We start from the raw sequence: 24,299 nt of genomic DNA on the forward strand, positions 1-24,299 counted from the left end.
CCATGTCCATCATGTATTTCATTTCAAAAAGTCTTATCACTTTTATCATTCTGTTAGGGAGACTGAGAAATCTGTGACGTTCAGTGAGCATACAGGTGATGATTTAATGGTGAATGTTTTCGGGTAAAAAGGACCCCACAGGTACAGTGGTGCTTGTCAATGAGTACAAAATAGCTGCTGTTAATAATAATGACTATGCTGATAACTGAACACACCCCCCAAAATTTATTCTGATTTAGGAAAAAAGAGTGTTTCTTAAGTGTAATGCCTTTAGAAAAGCCACAGAAACATTTCTCCCAAATTCACTGGATTGTGTACTTCAGTATTGTTAGTTATTGGAGGATACCATTAATTAGTTGAGTTGGATTGGATGACCTGGTTTGCTGGGAAGGACAGACTTATTAGAAAGGTCAGTAATTTATACTACTACAAAAATTCTTTTGTTCAGCCCAGGAATGACCTAGTTTTGCCTTTTCTTTTATATCTCTATGAAACTCAGAGATGCAGAAAGTAGGGCAGGAGATACTGATGAGACATTTGCCCAAATAATGTGGTCACTTGCTGTTAGGTTATTAACTAAGTTCTTATTCATGGAACCAGTTATAAAGCTGAAGTACAGTCGAGTGAGAGAGCGTGTGCTCAAGCTCAATAATCTGTTAAGAACAGATATCCCTACAAACAGGCTGACTTACAGCTTGCCTTACTTTTCATCTGATATTGTTACTGGTGGGCAGATATCTTAAACTGGTTGCTTTGTGATGTCGAATGAATTCATTTTAGTCTGGTATTGAGGTTGGTTGTAGACTGTGGAAGTGATAGTGAAGGATGAAAAAAAATATTTGTCTGTAGTTGTAGCAAACCAAACCATTTCATATTCTTCCACTGCATATTTTTAAGTGAAAACCTCTTTGTTTTCTATGTCTCTTGTCAAAAATGCGAAGCTTTAGTATGTCAGTGCAGTCTATTCAAATGGAAAGAACCATTTAGATATTTTTTTTTTCCTTTAGAGCCTCATCTTTTTCCAGTGCTGTGGCTGTTCCCCCTGGCAAGTTCCAGCTACATTCAAAATATTTAAATAAGATGGTCTGATAAGGTTGCCTGGTCTCTTAGGTTTTTACTTATTTAGGGGAAGAAATGCTTAAATGGTATTTAGAAGAAATAATTACACAGGAAGTACAAAATATATTTCTTACTGGTTTTTCTTCCCTCCCTCCAACCTGTTTTCGTGCTATGGGTCAGGACTTAACAGCTCTCAAGAGTGTCTGGCTGAATAGTGGCAGGCTTCTAAATCTCAAATCAAGTGCTCTTCAAAGCACCTTACTTCTCTTGAGATAAAAACTTGAGGCAGGTTTTTTCTATCTGGCCTATTCATCAAGTATAATCTACTGAATTGTTGACATTTCTAAACACTAAAGGGATTTTAAAGATCTTATTGCTCTAAAGAGACTTACTTGTACTACAGAATAAAGAAGTGAAATGAAAAAAAATACTGACGCATGAAAAGTACAAAACTAAATAAGTGCTAGAAACAGCTGAAAGCAAATAGCTATAATTTGACATATATTTTCTGTACAAAACACATTTTTGATGTAGGAATCATCTCAAATGTTCAGCCCTGCCTCTAACTTTCAGATAAATAGTAATGTTTATTTTAATCAAAATTAGTCACAAAAGTCTTGCGTTTAATGTGATACCAGTTTCTGTCATTCATATTTTATATATTTGTTTCCATTTACACTGAGACCTACTGTCTGAAACAAAGTCGTTTAAAAAGAAATTAGCATGACCTGTCTTTTAACCTTTCCCCAGCAACTTGTTATTCTGTGCTTAAAGTTCCTTTAAAGCATTGGTTTCTCAAAGGATTGATCACCAATGCAATTTTTGTATTTTTTTTTATAAGCAATATCCACCACTGAATAAAAATACGCCACTGTGCATTTTCATACCAACACAGGCTAATCCAATATTACAGATATTAAATTACACTTCAGGGATTTCTGAAGTCTAGAGATTATTTGGTAGTAACACTACAAAAGGCATTATTAGCTGGAGTTTTAAACTGTAGCCCTCATGAGTCATGGGGTAGTAGTGCTGAAGAGATATTAAAATAAGAATTACATAATGCCTGTATCCTTACCTAGGAGTTAAGGGAACTGAACATACTTCCTATATCAGTTTTTAGGATGAGAAGACAATGATAGCAGAAATACCTTTTTTTTTTTTCCACCTCTTCTGGCCTGCTTTTTGCCTTAGCATGAAGTGTCTGACAGTGGCATTTCCCATTGCAGAGCTGAAGTTTCTAGCCTGTGAAAAGCTGCAAACATAAACAAACCAGTCATATGTTTAGCAGCCTTGGTTTGTAAATGTGCAGAATTTTGTAAACCAGCCACGCACCTATCTAGCTAAATGATACTTGCTTTTACAACACAGACTACTAGCAGTAGTTTGCACTTCTGTAGCCCTTTTTCATTTCTGTAGCACTGTTTTAAAGTGATCAAATAATCTGTGTTTCTCCACACATAATAATCCTGCGGGGCACACTCAGAAAATACCTGTAGCAAAGAAGAACTTGCCTGTGCATGAAAAGCAAAATAATAATAATAAAAAAAAAAAGAAGGATAAAAAGCTGCAGAAAATTAGTCTGCTTTAAAAAGCTATTAAATTGTTCCTATCCCTGAAGCTTTACAAATGTGCTAATTGTTGTGTTCTGGTCATGTAAAGTGTTTCTGCAGGAAGTTTCGGCGCTCTCCTGTTGCCGAAGCCCTCGTGCTGTCTGGGGGAGGGACCGATGGGCTGTGTGACACAGGGCAATGAATCTTCCCTTGGGGCAGCACATGCTTCAGGTCTGAACGCCCAGAAATGCTTCACAGATGTGCTGGGCTGCCTAGCAATGGAAATTTTCTGATTCTAGCTGACCTAAAAAAAGTAAATAGACTACAGAGCATAAGGCTACTCCCAGTATAAAACAACAATACACACACACACCCTGCTTCCCAGCTAACATTCACATTTTGCCCTCCTTCTTCATAACCAGTGACTTGCCAAACCTGTGACACTGCTGTCTTGAAACAGAGGCATTCAGGGACATATTGTAGGGGTGGTTTGCACCGTGTAGTGAAATGTAAAACAGCACAGCTCACACTGTCTCAGTGCCTTGTAGAGCAATAGTGCACGTCTGGGAGAGATTCTGTACGTCAGCACAGCAGCCATTAGCAGTCATGAGTAATGTGTGCATTTGGGGGTGTTGGGGTTTTGTTTGTACACACAGCTTCTGCCACTGATGTTTAGGAGGAAATCAGCACAGCCAGTGTGTACAGCATCTAGAAAAACAGCTGGGGCAGCATCCAGGCAGCCCACAGCTGGGCTGGGCCACAGTCCCTGAGCTGCTCTTCTTAGGAGAGCACTTCAGAGGATCTGTAGACAGTAAACACTGGAAATCCATGGAAGCTTGTAGACAATGTGTGTTTTAGCAATAGCTGGCAGAACTGTTCAATTCAGAAATCTGTTTGCATTCCTGTTGTCTCTCTTTTCAGAGCTGGCAAACCGGTCATTGAAATGCACTTGTAACTTGTAACAGACTTGCCTGAGTTACCTGTCTTCAAGCAGAACCTTTCTGTGAAGTGTTGAAATCTATCTGGACAATTTTACCAAGAGGCAGACTACATTTTATCAGTTATTCAGTGCACTTGCACACCCCTGGTAATGGTTTTTAAATGGGGGTATTAATGAGTGTTCTGAAACATGACAGGAACTGAGACAGAAGCCTGGTAAATTGCAGTGAACTTTAACAGATAGTTTTGGATGCAAACTCAAATATTTGTTTAGCTTTTTCAATTTAGCTGAAATTGTAGAGGGTGACAATAACACTGTAATCCTAGAACAGATGCTTCTGCTCTGAATGCTATTTCTCCCTCCTCCTCACTTTCATAGCTTTTGTTTGTACACACAGTGCCTTGAACACTTCTCAGGCTTCCCAGTAGAGAGACTCAAGTTGTTGTAGAGCATCCTGGGCATCACCAGCAACACTGGAACGTTTCCAGTGAGCCATCTGTGGTTTGATATGAAATCTGTACTCCGTGGCATGCTGCAATGTCATTCAAAGAAAGAGTAGGCATAGCAAAGGCACTGACTCAATGAGATGCTTCACGTCGTTGTAGGACTGAATTCCTCCCCTTGACCTTTTACACTCCAAGTTAAGAATTTAGTTTAAGCTAGTCACTCAGGTTTCCTGAATAATCAGCAGATATGGACAAGCACTTGCAAGGATGGTTCATCTCATCCTAAGTATATAGTATAGGTTAGACTGAAGGGCTGACTTGTAGACAGCTGCAATTAGGTTGAATGAATCCATCAGGGAAGAGAATGTGACATTAACATCAGCATCCACCCAGACTGTCCTGAGAGCCCTAAAATTACTCAGACTTGCATCACGGGTGCCACACTCCTCTTACATAAGCTCAGGGAGAGAAACTCAGCAAAAAGAAGAGATCCACAGGAGGAATGTTATTCTTCTTGCTCTGGACATAGATGATAACATCAGACTCAGGAACTGCTCTTTGAATTTAGATCAATGTTTCCCTTTAGGATTTAGACAATATATTCCAATTTCAACTATAACACACCTAGATTAATATATCTCTTCCTGCTCTCCATCTTTCCCTTTTTTCACTCAATTTTTTCTTCAGCCCTTTATCACCTAATTTCTTCCCCTGTGTCTGTTGTCTTTCACTCACCTTCCTAAGCAATATTTTTTTAGTTAGGAGGGGAAAAAAAAAAGCTTTGGGAGTAATACAGTATTTAGGTATCCTGACATTTTTCCTTCTGCCTAGATATTTTGTCTCTCACTTCTTCCTTTTTACCCATTTTGTGTATTCAGACTGTAAAATATTCAGGACAGAGACAGTCTTTCAACATGAACATAATAAAAGCTGTATCAGTGTTACAGTAGTGTGCTGTGTAAGTATTTATCCAGTTCTGGTTGTCAGATTACCGTGTATTTCTCTGAACTTTGGATCAGATAAGCAGTTGAACATCTGTAGTCCTTGGGCAGCCTATAACCATCACAGGGAGCTTCTTCATTGTCCAGAGACTACAGCTATAACATAAAGCAGGGCTATTACTTGTACATGTGATTTAGAGCTCTCTGTGGTGCCCAACACTGGGCATTCTCAGGCATCAGAGAAGGTAAATCTTCCTGATATTTTTATCTTTCACTTGTGTCCCTTCACATCATCTTTAACATGTTGGAGTTTTCCTTTGGAATGAGTTTGTTTGGACAATTGTCTGTACTTTCCTTTCCTGTCACTGAAAAGTAGTGACTGGTGCTGCACATACAAAACCCCACTCATCTCTACTCACATCTGACTGGAACTTCTTCAACCATCCAAAATACCCTAGGGATTCATTTTACACAGACATGTACAGAATTGAATTGTATTGGTACAAACAGATATCTCTGAAAGATTTTTGCTTCGTAACAGCCAGTGTTATAAAACTAAGCTTTAAATTCAGGCTCAGGAATACAGATTTCTGGTCAGAAAACAGAAACAGCACCATGTGGCACATCCAAACAAATCAGCACAGTTTGAGTTGAATTCTCCTGGATATTATCATATCCCTTCTGTAAAGCAGATAAACTGGAAAGCTGCATGGAAAAAGCACATATTAAGATTCAGTTTTCCGAAAGGTAAAACAGCTTTTTACAAAATCTGTCACAAAAGGAAGTATGTTTATTAATGGTTCTTAATTTTGCCAGGTGTCTTTGAAGATGCTGTTTAAATAATCTCTTTGTACTACTGGAAACCCCCAACAAAACATCAGTGTCCTGTAAATGAGGTGACAGAATTGCCCTGGTTTTGTTTTATTTTACAATCTCTAAGTGATGAAAAATAAGAATTTTAGAATTATATTCAAATATTTTCAGTATTATCATCCACCCTTTAGCAGACAGACAGAGATATATAGATAGAAGTATATTTGTCAGCTATTCACAGTGGAAGCCTTCTCTCAACACCTGATGTTGACAATAGTTACTTTTCATGGCTTGGATTATGCTTCAGCCTTTAAAAAAAAAAAGGACATGCATATGGTAGATGTGCTTATTTTAACATGGATTGATATAGTTGTGATTTGTTATAAGTCAGTCACAGTTATATCAAAGGTAGAAAATTTTAGAATGTTCTTTTTAAAAGTCGAGTCTTTTGTATTTATAGCCAGCTTGGAAAATGTGTCCATTGCTTTGACATAAACATGGTAATGTAGCATCTGTGAATGTAGCAGAACAAGAAGAAACTGAGTTCGTGTCCATTATACAGAAAAATAGTTACCAACTGTTTTATCTCCTGCATTTGTTAAAATACTGAGAAAATTGTAACATAAGAGATTCATAGGAAATGAGTTTAAAAATAGTTTGTCTAAGACCAAAATGTGGTTATGGGAGAAGAGTTGGGCACCAATCTCTCCACGAGATAAATATCGTCGGTTGTGAGACACTCCCATTATTTGTGAACCAAATTTCATGACTGCCATGTGATTTCTGCCTGACACAGCTCTAGGCCAGTTGGAATGACTTTTCTATTTCTTGCTGAGGTAGCTCATGATGTCTTCAGTGGCAAAGGGCTTACTGTTTAGTCATCAAGAAGTGAACTTACATTAACTCGGAAGCGCTTTTAGTTTTTGTGGCGTTAATTAAATTTTTGTGTCTTTTCATAGCGATATTTTTGTGTGTGAGTTGTTACAAAGTTGTGTCAACGTAACTTTGATATGTCACTCCAACAGACTACATGTCATATAAAAGATAATTCATGTCATCACAATACAAATATCTGGTGTCTCTCAGTTGGTGAGCTTGGCAAGAGAAGAAGCCAGAACTTGTAGTAACCTCCATGTCAAACATTTGAAAACAAGTTTCTCTCTAGAAGAAATTTAGTTTCATATCTGCACATCTTTGTGTTTGTATTAAGCCCAAAGGTAGTATTTTGGTTTTGCCAAGACCAGCTGGTTACTGATTAAGAAAGCAGTAAAGACTGAGGTGCTCCTGAAATGGGTTATCTCCTTTTAAAACCCACCTTTTTCGTGACACCCACAAAAACGCTGAAGTCTTTTCCCAGGTATGATAATAGAAGTGATTACTGGTAATTATAAATGAGGTAATAATAGAAAGGGAAAACATAATGCAAGGTGGTGCATTGGGGGCATCACAAACAGAGGGGGGAACAGTAGCAGGACCTCGGCCTTTGTGCTACGGACTGTTCCCGTTCTGTCTTGTGTGGGCTTTATGGAATGGCAAGGGTTCTCTTCAAAGAGAAGTAAGTAGGTAGGATGTAAAGCTCCCCAACTAAGAGTCTGCATCTTTCGTTTTCCCAGCATTCCTAAAATTCTTCTCCCCACCCCCCTCTTCCCCCTAAACCAAATCCCTTCGGCTTTGGTGACTTCAGTCTTCATGGAGTTGCAGCAAATGGAAGTAGAAGGGATCTAGAGAGGTCATTAACCCATCTCCCTGCCCCAAGGCAGGGCTGCAGCCACAGTAGACTAATAAGCTCTCTTTTTTTTGGTCAAAGATCCAAATAAATGAATTGTAAAGATTTGGGGTTTTTTTTATTAAGTCTAATTTTGGGAAGTTTGGGCTCAGTTGCTAAAGCTTCATGTAACTGTTAACACTCACAAGGTTGACTTCACTGAAATTACTTTAATATGAATCAAATTAAGAACAAACTACCACCTCATTTTTAATGAGATTCAGTGATTTTACATCTCTCACGTTATTATGTATTTGTTTGCTACAGTATTACACTTATAATAGCTATGAAAATATAATAATGATTTTGGAGTAATATGCAGAATTACTTGTGGTTTAGATCTTTGCAAATATATGTATATCTGCTTATCATACTGTTGCTAAAGAATTTTATATTCTTTATTGCTTAAAGCAATTTACAGAATATGTGATTTTAGTAGCCCTCAATTAATTTTATGAAATTGTGCTGTATCTTGAGTGTCTTCCACCCCAATTATTTCTGTGTGTTTTAGCCTATGTAAAAACAATCTGTACAGACACACAGTAATTTTGGAATTGATTGGGTTTTATACTAAGTGTAATATTGGATTTCACTAGGTGCCTCCACAGTGCAGTGCCAGTAGATTCCTCAGAAGAATATGTGTAGCTGGTGTGTATAGTTGTACAGTAGTCAGTTCTTTAACATTCTCTCTTGTAGCTAACTCTTTGCTTAACCTGTCACTGGTTACTTAAGTTCAGTCATATGATTTTTACTTTATTTTCAGTTCCTCTCATAGTCAGTTAAAGCCTGCATACTGTTTCTAGATGTTTTGTAACTAAAATATAGTCGACATCAGGAGAGGTTTTTAGGAAAACTGCTGGCCAGTCCTCTTAACACTGAAGAGGAAAAAAGGCTTGACATTAGAAAATCTGGCTTTTTTATAATAAACCTCTGAATCAATCCCCCTGATGCAGTAAGATACACTGGCAAAAGCAGTTGCTGGTATTTTTGTATACTAGGATTTAAAAAAACAAATTGCCCCACCACCACCAAACATAGCAGCCCGCTGGCAGTTTCTAGAACAGCTGTGGTCTGGATCTTTACATCCCAGTCTTACATGGCAGAACTGGGGTCAGAAAAGCATCAGTGCTGTGTTTGGTCCTCTGTGCTGGGCCTGGACTCCCTGATTGCTCCGTGTCCCTTCTGAGCTGTCCTTTTACATACTCTTACCTTCCACTTCTACCTTCTTTTCCCCCCCCCTCCTTGAGAACAAATGAAGTAATTAGAAGTTTTCTTCAGGCAGAGGGAGGAGCAGAGGCAAAGTATGTAATAAGTTTTGTCTAAACTGTTTTCCTTTGGTAATGCATGCCCTAAAGCTGTGTGCTTAGCTGGGTTCAGTGTAATTGTTCCTATCCTGCAAAGCCTTTCCGGACTGCCCGAAACAGAGAACCAGCACTCCCATCATGCCCCTTCCCTGGCTGTGCCTTGCTCCATAATAGCCTTTTTCCATAGCCAGTTATTTCTTCATTCTGAGTGAATGAAACTTGGAGTCTGATTCTGAAGATCCTGGGTTTAAACCTCTCTGGCAGCCTCAGTGGGTGAAAATAGTGTGTGATCATGTAATTAAACACACTGTAATAATGCAGATTCACAATTAACTGTGCACAAAGGAAGTTTACTCCAGCATTGCCTAGTTTTTACACTGACAAACTTTACCTTCCTTTGATACATTCTTTAAGAAGTTATCACAGGGAGGGTAATTATAGGATGCTATTTTAACTTGCATGTTCACTTTTGCCACGTTATGACCACTTTCCCTTAAAACACTGTTGCCCTGCCAGCTTGCTCTCAGCTACAGGAAGTTTTGTGTTTATCCACACACTGGAATATTTTAGTGCAAATCTTAAACTATTTAAAAGAACAAATGAAAATGTACAATTTTATGTGTAGCATTTACACCAGGGTTGGGTTTTTGCTGCCCTGCAAAAACCCACCCATTTGGCCCAGGCACACTCAGTGCTGCCTTTTCAGCTTGACCCTTTTCCAGGCATGTTCCTGCTTTTCAGACCAGGAGGTGAGACACTGCCTGTGCCCACAGTCTGAGCAGAGGAAAGGGGCAGGAAATGGGAATGGACAACAGGGCCAGCAGGAGAAAGGACAGATCAAGAACAGGTGGGAAGAGGAGGACGAGAACAAAACAGGGGATGAGGAAGCCAAGGAGCTGAGGGTTGAGGCAAGGAAGAGTGGTCTGGTGCTGAATTTGGACCTGGACATGAGGAACAGAAGCAGGGGATGGAATATGGGCAGGAGAAACCCAAGACTGGCAGGAGCAAGGATGAAGAGCTTGGAATCAGAAAGTCTCTGCTAGGGCAGGAGGCCGAGGGGTGCAGAGAACCAGAGAAGAGACACTTTTGTCATGAAAACCAGCTGTGGGATGGGAGGCCTGGACAAGAAGGATTGGGATTGCTGAAGTGAGCAAAATCAGCCTGATTCTTATCAGACTGATAAGAGAAAGAGGGGTCGAAAGGGATGGAGGTCACAAACTCAGAAACAGCAGAGAAATCTGTCCCCCGGAAAACATTTTGCCCTTAACTGGGACTTTAAATGTGATTGTTTCTCTGTGGTCAGCAAATATCTGTGAAAATGTCTGATCATTCTGTGATGCTGGTGTTCAGAAAGGATCACAGCCTATTCATGCTATCACTGCCTTAGTTCAAGGGATGACAATGTCCCCATTGGTGCCTAAAATAAAGACCTGGTTTTTAACCTGTGGATGTCTGTATAATGCCATGCAAAGAATTTCCAGTTTGTTTGTGGTTTAAAATTTAGAATATTTTTTAATGGTGCTAAAATATTTATTAGTATTAATATTTTCAGCCCTGTATTTGTTTTTAATCTGCACACAGAAAATGTAAGGAATGATATTTTGAAAAACCTATTCAGGCTTTATTCAGAAGTAGCGTGTGTGTGTCCAATGATTCAGATCTTAATGGCAGGATAATATTCAGTTGTTTTCAAAGGACTCTTGAGTTGTTTATTGTTCAGAATGTGTCTGATGTGAGGATGAATGTGGTATGTGCAGTGCAATATGCTTCCTGGAGAACCAGCAATTTGTTATAATGCTTGAAAATTGGGATTGTAGAGAGGGCAAGGATTGCAGGAGGGATGGGCTTGTAATTAAGACAATTGAAGGATATCATGGAAGGTGTGATGTGTCTCTACCAATACCACTGAGCTTCTGTGTGATCACGTTGCTTCAACCTGCCATTTTTATTTCTGTACTCTTATTTTGTGTCTCCCACTTTCTGATTGCCTGATTTGGAGTTCTTGAAGAAGTACTAAGCACTCAAAGCTGCAAATGAAATTAGCATTTTATCATGTGAAATGCTGTAAAATGCTAAACACTGTGGAAAAGCAAGTCCTAAATGCCTCAGATTGTGTTTCTGAAATTAGCAGGTACCTTTGGCCATGTGTTTTATGTGCCTCAATTCCATCTCTAAAATGGAGGTAACTTTTCTGCCTTCTCTCACAAGAATATTAGGAAAATAATACGGTTGGTATTTGTGAAGCATTCAAGTGCTATATACTGACATGTGCTATTGAAAAGCCATTCTGTCTTCAGAACAAGGTTTGAATAGTGTACAATAAATATGTCAGGAAAGTTCAGAGTAAACAGTGACAAGAAAATAAAATACTGAATAGCCAGTCACTAAATGAGCAGTGTGCATCCTCTTCAGTGAATAAGATGGGGGAAGAAGAGTATATGCCTGTATAATGAAATACTGTATCATAGCAAATATACCTCTAAAAGCCTAATTCAGTTCCAAGATCCAATCTGAGGGTCTTGAATTTTTTACTTTTTCTACCTGTAAGTCTTTGGAAATTTATAAATATTCTTCCATCTATTTTCTGTTTATAATATGTGTTAGCAAATGAACCAAATGACTGTGTAAATATAAAAAATTTCTTTTCTTTTGACCACACTTTTAAGTCCAGGCCAACGTGGCAGGGTTTACAGTTGTTCCCTGTCTGTGATGTTGGTCAGTCCCTGTGTAAGATGAGTTTGCTGAGTCTCGGTTCTGTTTGCTCTTCATCACCTTGCTCTGAATCCATTTGGCAGACTTGGCAAAAGGGTCAGTAGTTGCAGGAGGAGGACAGCATTACTACATGTTCCCTAGAGGAAGCTGCCTCCTGGTGAGGGCAGAGAGATGCTTGCAGTGAGTGGGAGAAGGCTGGATTAGTTCACTTGTCTCTCCGCCTCCCACATACCCTGTACCCTGCTAGCAGAGCACTGTACACTTTTTTTTGAAAGAAAATGTGATTGAAAGATCTGCCAACTGCTCCCCTGTACTTCCCAGCTTCTCCTCCTCCTTCGTTTTCAGTGGTTCCAGCCCCCCTCATACAATCCAAGCCGTACTTTGGCTCCTCCCAGGAATCGTTTTTCTCAGCGGCCAAACGAGACAGGCTCGTGCCCTGGTTTGTGTTGTGCTGATGCAGAGATGAGGCATCCTGGACTACAGTTCACATCCACAGCCGTGCTTAACCTTCCTCGGAATAGGGAGAGGACTCTGAGTGAAGGATACTGTACCACAGCTCTGATTTAACTCCCTGAAATGTCACACTCACTCTGTGGTGTATCTGGGGAGTGGGCTTTGGTATGCAAATTGTGCTTCATAGGCAAAATGCTGTAACTAAATACACACATTTCTCCTGTTTCAGCACTGAGATATGTCATCTCACCCTGGACACAGGCTTTCCTGCTTCTCACACGTTACTTTATGCATTTCCTTCCCTTGGAGAAGAGAACAACCCAGCACACATTCTTTTCCCAGTGCTGCCCACAACCAGGAGTGGTAGGAAGCACTTGAGAACATCTCTCAAGTTATGCCTAATTGCACAGGCTCAAAGCCAACAATGAATTGAGCAGCTCAGCTCATTGTAAATACAAAGATTTCTTATGCTTTTTAATTGAATTCTTATCATCCAAAAGTTTCAAAGGTATTGAATGAAAGGCAGCTGTGTTTACGTGTTGTGATAAAACCAAAACTGTGGCAAAAGCTGAGAATAAGGATAGTCCACACAGCCATTGCTGTTTTCCTGTTCCCTTCAGAAGCCTGTGCATTTTAAAAGAACCCCACAGTTTAGCCTTTGCCTACTAAATCTTTCAAGAAATATGCTCCTTCCATGATACCAGTTTCATAAATTATTGCACTGTGCAGAAGATGCTCAGCTGTCTCATCTGACTGGCTTTCAGTGCCTCGCTGTGTCCAAAAGTGAGACAATAATTAACTAAGTAAAACCTCAGCTTTACATTCATTTTCACCTTACTTTACGAAAGCTAAATGGTAATTTCATGTCTTTTACATATCTCCAGTGTAAAAGATCCTCGGAGAGAGGGTATAAATATTTTTGTCATAGTTGAAAAATAAGGTTTATTATGCAAGGACCATGTGCTTGTGGACAACCATGTCTCTGTTTCCCCATCTGTAAACTGGATGTAATGTTCCTACAACCCACTAGGGAGGGCAGGCTTTGATTAACATGTATGATTGCCCTGTACATATGCAACTCTATCACTGCTTGTTTTTATTAGCAACTAGCAGTAGAATATGAAGAAGAAGCATCCAGCAGAATAATGCTGCAGCCAGGGTGAGCCCTCTCCATCTTTTAACCATCACATAATTTATTTTCAGGCTCTGCCACAAAGTGTGCATGTTTGAAATAAAACTACGCTTATATTGTAGCTGTGGAAATCAAATTATTTGATGTAGAGGTTGACAAACAGGCAAAACACTTGTTTTTAAAGGAAAAATGCCCATAGATATGATTAAATATCTTGAGCAAATTTTTGTTTTGTTTAGAAAATTTTCATACAGAAAAAAAATCTATTCCAGTGCACCAGAATCCAACGTATTGAAAACATACAAAACTGTTTCCAGGTCAGCCTAAAAGAATGTCTGGGAAGTGTCTTTATTTGTGTGAGTAAACACCGATCAGTCAGGAAAAAGACTGCATTTTGAGATAAGCCATGAAAAATGAATCCTACTGCATTTATTTATTATTTTTTTTTTCTCTCCCTGTTTTTTTCCTCTCTCTCTCTCTCTCCCTCTCCCTCCTGAAAATCTCCTGCCACAGCGGCTGCATTTGCCTCCAGACTTGTCAGACACAGTGAGCCGCGCGAGCAAACAGGAGCTGGCAGGATCCGCCAAACTGCTGAGCTCAGGATGTGCTGCCATGGCCATCGGCAAGAGGCACCTGGACTTCTAGTGATTCCTCCTTAGCAGTTCCACTCAGATTTATATGACACTCTCATTATGAGTGTTAATGACTTATATAAATATTTTTCTTAATGATTTGACCCAGCACACAGTCTTTAAAAATACATGTTGGCATACGATGCCTTCTTTTTTTTTCTTTTATTTTCTTTTTTTTTTTTTTTTTGTCTATGCTGGTTTCTTTGTACTGATTTTGGTCTTGTTTGGGTTTTGCTTTTCGGTGAAGCTGCTGTTATGTTGGGTCCTGCCATTGTTCTGCTCCACTGGAAACATACAGTATTTTGTTCCTTTCCTTCAAATATGAAAATTACTGTTCCCATTTTCATTTCTGTATTTTTTTACACTAAAAAAATGAAGGGATGTTTTTCCCAATAGATTTTTTTTATATAGTTACATTTAATATTTTGTATGAATAATGAGTTGGATGGTTTATTGCAATAAAGGAATGAAACTAAGCAGTTCATTGTCACGTGTTATTCGAAAAGCAAACCAGACAGTTTTAAAAACATTCATTTTTGTAATCTGAAATACCATTCTCAAATTTCAGGAAATCTTTACATTAGTTTATTAAATATGTAATAATAAATTTAAAATACATGAAATAGTTTTTATTCTTATATGCCAGTAATTAAGAATGGTTGTTTTTTAAATCAGATTATATTACAGATAATTACTTTTCCTGATGGTTTACTACATGCATTAAAAGGCACTTGAATGGAATTTACTAACCAGAGAGGAAAGAACTGATTTCCTTATGTAGTTCAAAACAGTAATCCTAAACAATTGAAGTCAGCACTATGAAATTATGTCAACAGACATAATTCAAGATTGAAATTCAACCCGACAGCTACATTAATGCTAGGAAACCAGAAGAGTGCATTTGAGCTCGGGGAAGGATATCACAGCATGCTGGTCTGAAGCAGGGCAGAATGTACAAGTAATTCAGGCTTCTCTACCCTCAGATATACAATTTGTGAACTTCTAACTATTCTGTATGTATCTCTGTGTGTCTCCCATCACACAAAGGAACAGGACAGCAAAGCTGACCTGTGAATTAAAGTGGTTTGCATTCTTTCTTCTGGGGCTGACTTCCATTTTGAAAGGTAATATCTTCTTCTCTGCAGAACTTCCAAGCCACCCAGCTGTAAGATTGCATTACAGTTTCAAAATTTAGTCTTTATAATAGTGTATTACATGGCTGGAGTGAAATTGAGTCTTCAAAGAACGTGTTAATAGGATGCAATAATGGTAACATATTTTGATGGGTTTGGAACCAAGAGTTGGGGAAGTGGTTTGCTTTTTTTTTTTTCCCCTGCAATCCAGGTTCTACTTTATTTTTTTTCTCGACAACGCTGTGTAAAACAAAGACATAGCTTTTAAAACTGTCTAACTAATATGATGAATGTCAATCACTTAAAAAACTCCACTGTAGCATAAACACATACTGTATACAGCTTTTATTCTGAATTAGAATAATTGAATCAATGACAGTGATTTGCCAGGATGTCAAATCTATCCATCATATCCTGTCACTACCAGTTTATTTTTTGTGATCAAAATCAAAAAGACTACTATTTTGTCATCAACTATTTCATTAGTAGTAACAATCAGGTTTTCTCTTCTATATTTTTTAGATATGCCTGTTATATTTTTTATTTCTAAAGACACAAATCCTTTTTAAATCTTTTCAAAATAAAGTTTCAGACCTGAACTGTCAGTTTAATGAAGAAAAAAGACATCTACTTTCCTATGCAAACATATTTAAAATATTATCATCGATGTCTCAAACAGTTTTTCTCTTTTTGTGTTATATGTAGCACTGAATGGAAGTTCTCATTAGATACTTAATTGTGCCTTTTGAAAGCATGAAATAATTTAAACACTTAGGATAAAGTGATTTTTAACAAAGGTGAAGTTTTACATAGTACATCTTTTTAATGTAAATAACACGAAACATAGTATTTCTTTGTGAAATATAAAGTCACAAGACATATAAATTGCTGACAACATACTTAAATAGGTCGTTCACTTAACACACAGGGGAGAAAATACCATAAAAGTCACAGTCCATGCCTAGTTAATGTATTAACTGAAAATTGTTAGCAGGCAGCACATGTATCCCATGTATGTACATGTCTATATGTGTGTCTCATGCATCTATAAGACTTCAGTTTCCAAAACTTCAGCAGGTTGATATTAAAGCTGACAAATATTTTGAGCAATAAAAGGAACTCCTCCTGCAAATCTGCATTAGCGTGGTGGGTTTTCTTCTGAGTCACTAAACATGCTTTGTAAAATAAGTGTTAGAGAATAGAGATGTACAGGGTTGTTCACCCAAGGCAAAGACGTGGAGCAAAATCCTCTTCTTTCCTTCCAAAATATCAGTTGCAGCAGCACGTGACAGTGACTTGGCTGCTCCAGTGAACTGATGGGTGAAACAGTGCTATGAAGGTGCTACCTGAGAGGATGTAGGTGCAGTGTAGATAAAGTGCAGGTTCCAATTGTTGCCCCAGAAGCTGCAGCAGCTCTGGGGTGGTGATTTCCTGGGCCTTTTCCCCAGAGCTGCTCTGTGACCGTCGGGCTCCTGTGCACAAAACACCCTTCAGTTCTTTCTTCTCTTGATCTGAAGACAAATATTTGACTAAGGGGTGCAGCCCAGGTAATCGAGGGATGGGCACAGGCTCTTTCCCCAGGCTGTTGCAATGTGCTACCAGCTTCTTTTGGCACATCCTTGCTGGCGTGGGTGGAAAGTCTGTGCCTTCCTCACTTTGCTCAGGGGGCTCCTTTCCAGAGATTGTGGTATGAGGGTTTCTTGTTTATTGCAATTTTTTGAGCAGAACTTCCCACTTTTTTAGCAGGCTACGAACTGAAACCACCAAACTCAGCAGGGAAACAATAGATTCATCCCAGTGAAGACGTTCCCAATTCAGCCCAAGAGCCTGATCTTTGCAGAATTGTGACACACAGTCAGGAAAGCAGTAATGAAATTTAAAACATTTTGCCTTTAATATGTCAGATAAGAATTCTTTATATAATTTCTGTTGTGCTGAGATTTCCAAAATGTAAGTATTTGGAACATGAGAAGAATGTTTATCATCGGTAAATCTTTTTCTCTGTTTGTAAAGACATTTCAAAAGCAATTTCAAGGGTGCAGTTGAATTCAATTTTCTGTAACAGTAGCTACAGGCATCTGGAAATGGACATTCAGCTACTTCAGATTTGAAACCTATGGTAGTATGCAACTGGTTTGATCTTTAAATTTAATATTAAATAGTGATGTTGTTCCAAGCACAGCTTTTGGAAAAATGCAAAAGTCTAACTTACAAAAATCCTTTACTATGCCAACATTGGAAAGTGAGCAATTATCCAAGTTTTTCTAAAAACCACAAGGTGTATTACACATACTAAACTCAAACCCACACAGACACACATATTAAACCAGTATTTCTCCAGGATCATATATTAGAAATTTAGCAAAGTGTTCTTCTTTTGCCTGTGCTGGAGAAACATCTTAACTACAGAACACAGCAGAAATAGGAAAGAAGATGCTTTTATGCCTTTAAGAGGTTCTGGAAGCAAGTACTATACCCCATGACATCTCCTGGGGGTTTTATTTTCTCTTGTGAGCTACCTGAGTGCAAGGCCTACATTTCTTTTTTTAATCACACTGAGCACATGATGGTGGTTATTTAATAATAAATGTACCTCTGTAGAAAAAAAGAATGAAAGTGAATCTTCATCTTACCCAAAAAAAGGCAGCTCAGATGGAGGGAAAGAAAAAGAAAATAAAAATTTCTCCACTTATTTTTTCAGCTTCTAGTCTGATATAAGCAAATGTTGGGCTCTTCTTTGTTTTCCTCAAAAATGGGGGGGGAAATCTGTATTTCTGAGTAGGCAGATTTTCCAGGAGTGTTGAGCATCAAGCATCCCAGAGCATCTGATGAAAACTTGGCTGCTAATTCAAATTCTGCCTTTAAACAATTTTGAAAGATATTAGGGACATCAAACTAATTTGCAGACCCCCAGTTCAATGGGAGCATTGAGTTTTCAACATTTTATTGCATACAGATTTTCTGGGCCTGTACAGCTTAGTCTAAAAAGTCTTCCAGAGAAATCAGTGATGGTTTAGATCAGAAGCCACTTGGTAGGGTAAGGGCCAGAGGATTTTTTTTTTTTTTTTTACAATTTAGCAAATCTAGAGAATTTGTAGCTGCATTTAATAAATAAATAAATATTTAATATTTAATAAATAAATAAATAAAAATTGTATTTTAATGTGTTCTGACATTGAAGATATATGTGAAATCCAAAATAGGGCAAGAATTTTTTTAAAAAAAGTTTTTATACTGGCAGAGTTTGAATGTTGATGCCCTCAGAATGTTCTCAGCACTTAACACCATCTGAAGTATTCTCTTAAAAATCTTGAAACAGGTGAATTTTGGTACACTTTCAGATGCTTCAGTTGGAGTCAGGTTGGAGCAAATGCACTAGAGAAAGCTCTTGCTGAAATTTCATCAAGCTGGACTTACAGAAGAACAGAAAGAATGAATGGGTTGGGTTTAGATATGAAATCAAGCAGTTCTCAGTGCCAGCATTTTAAGAAAGCATATTGTGTGGAGAAAGAGCTGTCAACTCGTTTAAGATATGTTGCTTGAGTGAAACTTTTCTGCAGTTCTTAGTATGGGTTTATTTATGTTAGCAAAGTATCTCAGAGCTACTGCTCATAGACAAGGGCTGTTTGGGCAGGGCTTCATTCTTGGCCTGGGACTCCAAAACAAATTTGCCTTCCTGGCCTGTTTTAAATCAGTAGGATGAGGATTGTTCTTGCAGGACTTGATGCCATTTCTAGCTCCACTGTTTCCAGCTAGCAGCCATAGCTGGAAGCTGCAGCTGCAGCACTTGATTCCTGACCAGGCAAGTTTTAGTGTGTCCCTCTCTGGGCTCATTCAGCATCTCTATGGATCCAGCAGATGCACTGGTTGGACAACAAATGTACCTCTGCTATCCATCGTGTATAATGAAACTGCTGCCACCAGCATGGCCCTGTGCTTGGAAAAGGTAAACTAATGCCAGAATCACAGGATGGGTCGGGTTGGAAGGGACCACAGTGGGTCCAGTGGTCCAGCCCCCCTGCTCAAGCAGGGTCACCCCAGAGCACATGGCACAGGATTGCATCCAAATGGTTCTGTCATATCTCCAGCGAGGGAGACTCCACAACCTCTCTGGGCAACCTGTTCCAGTGCATGGCCAGCTGCACAGGAAAGATGTTCTTCCTCATGTCCAGGTGGAACTTCCTGTGCATCAGTTTCTGCTTGTTGCCTCTTTTCCTGTTGCTTGGCACCACTGAGCAGAGCCTGGTCCATCCTCTGACACCCTCCCTTCAGATGCTGACAGACATTGATGAGGTCCCTCCTCAGTCATCTCTTCTCGAGGTTGAACAGGCCCAACTCCTTCAGTCCATTCTCATAGGAGAGATGCTCCAGTCCCTTAATCTTCATTGCCCTCCACTGGACCCACTCCAGGACTTCCATATCTCTCATTGTACTGAGGAGCCCAGAACTGGACACAGCACTAATGAATAAAACTGAACTCAATCAAGACCAGATAGGGAGTGACAGACAAAGAAAAATGGAAGAATTGGAAGAATTCCCCAGCATGGTGAAATTCCCATTTATGGTGCTTCCTAGCCTATGTCCAGGATAGCTCAGCAATTTTGGAAAATTACTTGAGTGGGAAGGAATTTGACAGCACACTCGTGGAGACAGTGGAGTAGCAAGTCCATCTGTGTGGGATACTGTGTGGGAGTCTTCCCAGGAGCCACCTCAAAAAAAGGGGATTCATCCAAACTAGCAGTGGTTCACAGACAAGGAGCTTCAAACATTATCATTGCACCAGCTTCAGACAAACAAATAGAACTTGTCACAGCAAAGCACAGGGAAAGAGGATGGAAGCACAAGCAGTATGGAGGCAGCCACAGTTACCTGTGTACAAGCAGGAGAGTAGAGCAGGCAGGCACAGTAAAAGAAGCAAGACAGCTGAATGAGGGGCTTGTTTTGCAGCCCTTGACTGTAGAAGACTCTATGAAGTTTTAAATATATCCTTTCCCAAACAGGTGTAAATCAACAACAGTTCACACAGAGCAATTGAATCATAACTCAGGAAATCATCAGACCCAGCAAAAACTTAGTTTAAATAGGAATCTAAGGGTTCAAATATGTATTTTGCAAAGTAACAGTGTTGACTTAAATTCAGAGAAATCAGAGTGGACAACTTGCTTCTTTAAAAGCAAAAAAACTATAAAATTTAAATGATGGGGTTTTTACTTAATCCAGTCTGACAGGGGGAGTTTTAAAAATAAATAAACCCTCCCCTGCAGTATTTGAAACACAAGGCTGCAGAATACAGACCAAGTATGAGTTCAACTTTGATGAGTCAATCTAAAGGGTAAAAACATAAAGGGTAAAGAAAGTTACAAAGAGAAATATAACTTTTCTTTGCCTATGATAACATATTTATTGTAACAACCTGAAGGTGTTTATCTACTCTATGCAGTTCCATGTAACTCAGAGTCCTTCTGTTCCCCTGTATGTAATTTCTATGGAATAACTGTTCATAAACTTCTCAAAATCCATTGGCATAGGCCTGACCTGAAGGAGGTTATCTGTGAATCTGCAAACTTCTCTGGTGCAGCTGGAAAAGCTCGTATGTCCCAGGAGAGGAAGAACTGCAATTTGCAACCCTCCCCAATTTTAGCTGCCAGAGTGTACGTGAGGTCTGTCAGGTGCCTGGAGGCAATTGCAACCTCTACTGGAGGATTTCATGCAACTTACAGCTCCTGTCAGGGACCTGAAGGTAACAAGAATCCTCCTGGGTCACTCACAAAACCTCTGCTCGCCATCTGACCCACCTGCAATTCGACTTTGGAGGTGAGGCTCCAGCACCTGAGAAAACCACAGACCTCTACCAGCCCAGCAAAAGCAGTATCATGGTGTTTTGTGGGGGCAGAGCAGCAGCAGCACACAGCCCACCAGCATCACAGACACGTTTTCACCTTCACCACCTTCAAAATCACGATCCTTTCACTAGGGGTAGTACCAAGAAGGGGAAAGGGAATAGCACAGAAGGCCCTGAAATACAGTCATCAGAGGTTCAGGGTGAAATTTAGAGGAAAGCAGGTTTCCTGGAGACTTTTCTCCAAAGGGCCACCTTCCAAAGAAACAACAGGGGTTGTGGCAGCTGGAGGATTCATGAAAATCTACAACACATCAGCTGTACATATTAACAGACTGATCATTTCTTTGAGGTTTCATTTCTGCAGACCCTATGAAAACACCTTCATCTTCCACATGATTGCTTTTGAAAACTATCTTAGGATAGTGAACTGTCCTAGGTAAGCTATCCTAACTGTCTGCTGAGGTTTACTTTCTTTACAACTAAGAGAATATTAGGGGAGGAATTAATTTAAAGCATGTTCTAAAGCAAGGAACTTGCCAAACTGGCTCCTGTCCAAACTGTGCTATCTTTACTACTATGCAGCTCATGCAGGTTGCTCCATCCTCTGCTGTTTTCTCAAAGAAATACTGAACAATAACGTGAGAGACTTCCCTGGCATCGTTCTCCAGCGTTAATCCAAATGGAACTATATTCCATGCTTTGTTTTCCACCCAAAGAGGAGGAACATTTCTTCTGTCTCTACCACTCTGGGCAGTGCAAGGTTTTCGGGGTTCCTGCCCTCTTCAGCCACAGAAACACTCCCATGGCTGCCTTTTCTCCACAGCAAGACACGTAAATACTCGCTGTCTGAACAAGACCAAACAGCCATCACAGACTCTGCTCTCACACCCATAATTCACATGCCTATTTCTGACTGGGGAGGGGGGTTGAATTGGGTATTCGTAGGTGCCAATCACAATTCTGATTAGAAACACGGCTGCAGGAGCTCATTATTAAGCAAGCAGGTGCCTTGTCAAAGAAGAGTTATGTTAAAGGAAGATCCTACACCATTCCCAGAGCAGAGGAGCCTTATCAGCTGCACGTGGCACAATGCTCAACTGCTGAAGCCGAGGACAAGAGCAAATGGAAACGAACTGGAAGAAAAGAAATTAAAACCAATGACACGTTTTCAGTTTTCGTAGTACTGTTTGTACCATGAAAATGCAAAACAAATGTAAACCTTAGCACAACTCTAAACTCGCACCTATTACCCGGAGAAAAGGAGATAATGTGTTTTAGTCTGTAATACCAGAAAAGACAATTTAAAACACAACAAAAAAACAAACAAACAAAAAAAACAAACAAAAACAAACAAACAGACACCTTTGGCCATAGAAAGTGAGTGAAACAGGACTTCCAATGGCTGGAAAGCCAGGGGGAGGCAATGTGTGTTATCAGTCCCAGGTTGTTCTCTGCTACTGTAATCTTGCCCCCACAGATAAATCCCATGTTAGGCTGCCTAAAGTAAACCAGCCTACGGGGGCATTTTGCTGACTTTATAAATAAAAAGTAGAGGGGAAATCCCCTCTCTGTGTCACAGGCTGGGTGAGAAGGCAGCTCTTCCTGCCTCCTGGAGCGGGACACATGCTGGCTGGTGCTTACCTTTTAAAAACAATTAAAGCGGGTGTCTGCACGGCACGAGGCAGCTCCAACACGTGTGTCACCGCATGCGTGTCTGCTTCGCCATCAGCATGTATGGCTCATCATCTGTCTGCTCTGAACAATAACTGTTAGGTTAGCAGCCTTTTCACTTGTAAATGTAAATATTGTATCTAGAACACAATATTTGAAACACAAAATACAGTGTTATTAAGACAGCACTCACACATCAATTCTCGTGTGACTATAATTTGTGAAATGCCTTAGGAGGGGCTTATAAATAAAGTATAAGGTGTTATTATGAAATACATTTTAACCAAATGCACAGAAATGTCTCATTCCTATTGAAATCAATAGCAAAACTCCCACTAATTTCAGTGGTAAAAAGACGAGACCCTTGGAAATTGCTGCGTTACACTGAGCAACACATCACAGCAGATTCCAGTCTTCGCGAGTCATACAGCTCTGGCAGGAAAAAAAGGGGATGAAAACGGGTGGTAGAGGCTGTTCAGAGCGCGCTGAAGGTTTTCATTCCCCACGCATGCTGGTGCCTGGCGAGGCGGCACATCCCCGCACAGCCACAACACCGCCGCCACAGCGCTGAGGCTGCTCCGGGGCCTCCCCTGGCCCCCAGCGAGCACCCGGGAGCTGGCACCGGTGCCCGGGCGTGGGACCCCCCTCACGCTCGGCCCCGTGCCCCAGCCCAGCCGGGGAAATGCCTCTTGGCAGGGCTGCGGACACGAGACGTGCGGGCCGGGGCTGCCCGTGACCCGCAGAGCCCCCGGCGCGCTCGGCAGCGGCTCTTCGAGGCGAGCCACGCTCCGGGGACCAAACGCCCCGGCTCCTTCCCGATGTGCAGCCAGCCGGGGACTGTTCCCCCGGTTCCATAGGGCACGATAACAAGCCAGTGAGCCAGAAATGTCTCCTCTCCGCCACGGCCAGCCGGCCTGTCACCGGAATGATCTCAAGGTTCATCCGCGCACGCAGCGGCTTTACCGCACGGCTGCGGGGGCTGCGGGAAGGCTGCAGCCCCCAGCACGGCCTGCCGCCAAAAAGGCTTCGGGAGGGGTGGACAGGGCTGGCGACAGCACGATGTGGAGGCCACCGACGGCTGGACCACGGGCGGTGGAGCTGCGAGGCCGGGAAACCCCGGGAAGGGCAGGGAGGAGCTATGGGGAGCTGCCTCTGCCCGCGGATCGGCACCTGCAGGAACAGCGACCAGGGCACAAAAGCTGCCGGGGGGAGGGAAGGGATGGGAAGCTGTTTTCCGTTCCTGGTCGAACAGAAATTGGCATTTAGGTAACAAACTTCATCAGTGGCTACATCAAACACGCTAAGTGGCTATATAAATGCCGGGTTTGTACCTGTAATTAATTGTTCCCTGAATCAATTTAGCTGTGCGAGAAGGGACCTGCCTATTGTGGTGTTTAATGCAACCTATCCATACCTCATAAATACATAACACGCAGGTCTGACAAAAATATGTATTAAAATTTTTTTTAAAAATCAGTGTTACTTCAGTATTTGTGAATGGATGGCTTCCAGGTAGTTAAAACTACTTTATGCTGGTATAACAAATATACTTACAACTGACCAGTATCAATTAAAAAGAAATCTAAATCTAATGTTTTTGTTCATTTTAGCTTGCTTTGGGCTCTTCATTTTGCTATCATCTCATGCTTTGAGCAAAACTGCTCTTTTTCCCCTAAAGGATCCAGAGTTTACGTGCATTTGATCTCGTCTGCAGCGCTGCAACTACCTCGGCACCTCAGCTCTTCTGCCCCAAGTTTACAGTGAAGCGTTATCTGCAGTGACAAATATGCCGAAAGGAAAACATAACCAGCCGAGATGGTATCTTTGCTTTACAAAGGCTGCTTGTGATGCCTGTGCTTTGACTCAAAACTCCCTGCACATTGGCTTTTTAATCATGAGATCC

General features: G+C 40.5%; 1 protein-coding gene across 3 annotated transcripts in view; it reads left to right on the forward strand.

Moving 5' to 3' along the window:
* ELP4 (elongator acetyltransferase complex subunit 4) overlaps positions 1–16,015 on the forward strand; it is a 142,648-nt gene extending 126,633 nt beyond the window's left edge. For all 3 annotated transcript variants that reach the window (XM_051776815.1, XM_051776816.1, XM_051776818.1), the window contains one exon: positions 13,632–16,015. In XM_051776815.1, the coding sequence (XP_051632775.1) occupies positions 13,632–13,763 (132 nt within the window). In that variant the 3' untranslated portion in view covers positions 13,764–16,015. The remainder of the gene's footprint in view (positions 1–13,631) is intronic.
* Positions 16,016–24,299: the final 8,284 nt, after the last annotated feature.

This window comes from Manacus candei, unplaced genomic scaffold (genome assembly GCF_025592945.1).
Source record: "Manacus candei isolate 608988 ecotype Guabito, Panama unplaced genomic scaffold, ASM2559294v1 h1tg000009l, whole genome shotgun sequence".
In the NCBI taxonomy this organism is placed as follows: domain Eukaryota; kingdom Metazoa; phylum Chordata; class Aves; order Passeriformes; family Pipridae; genus Manacus; species Manacus candei.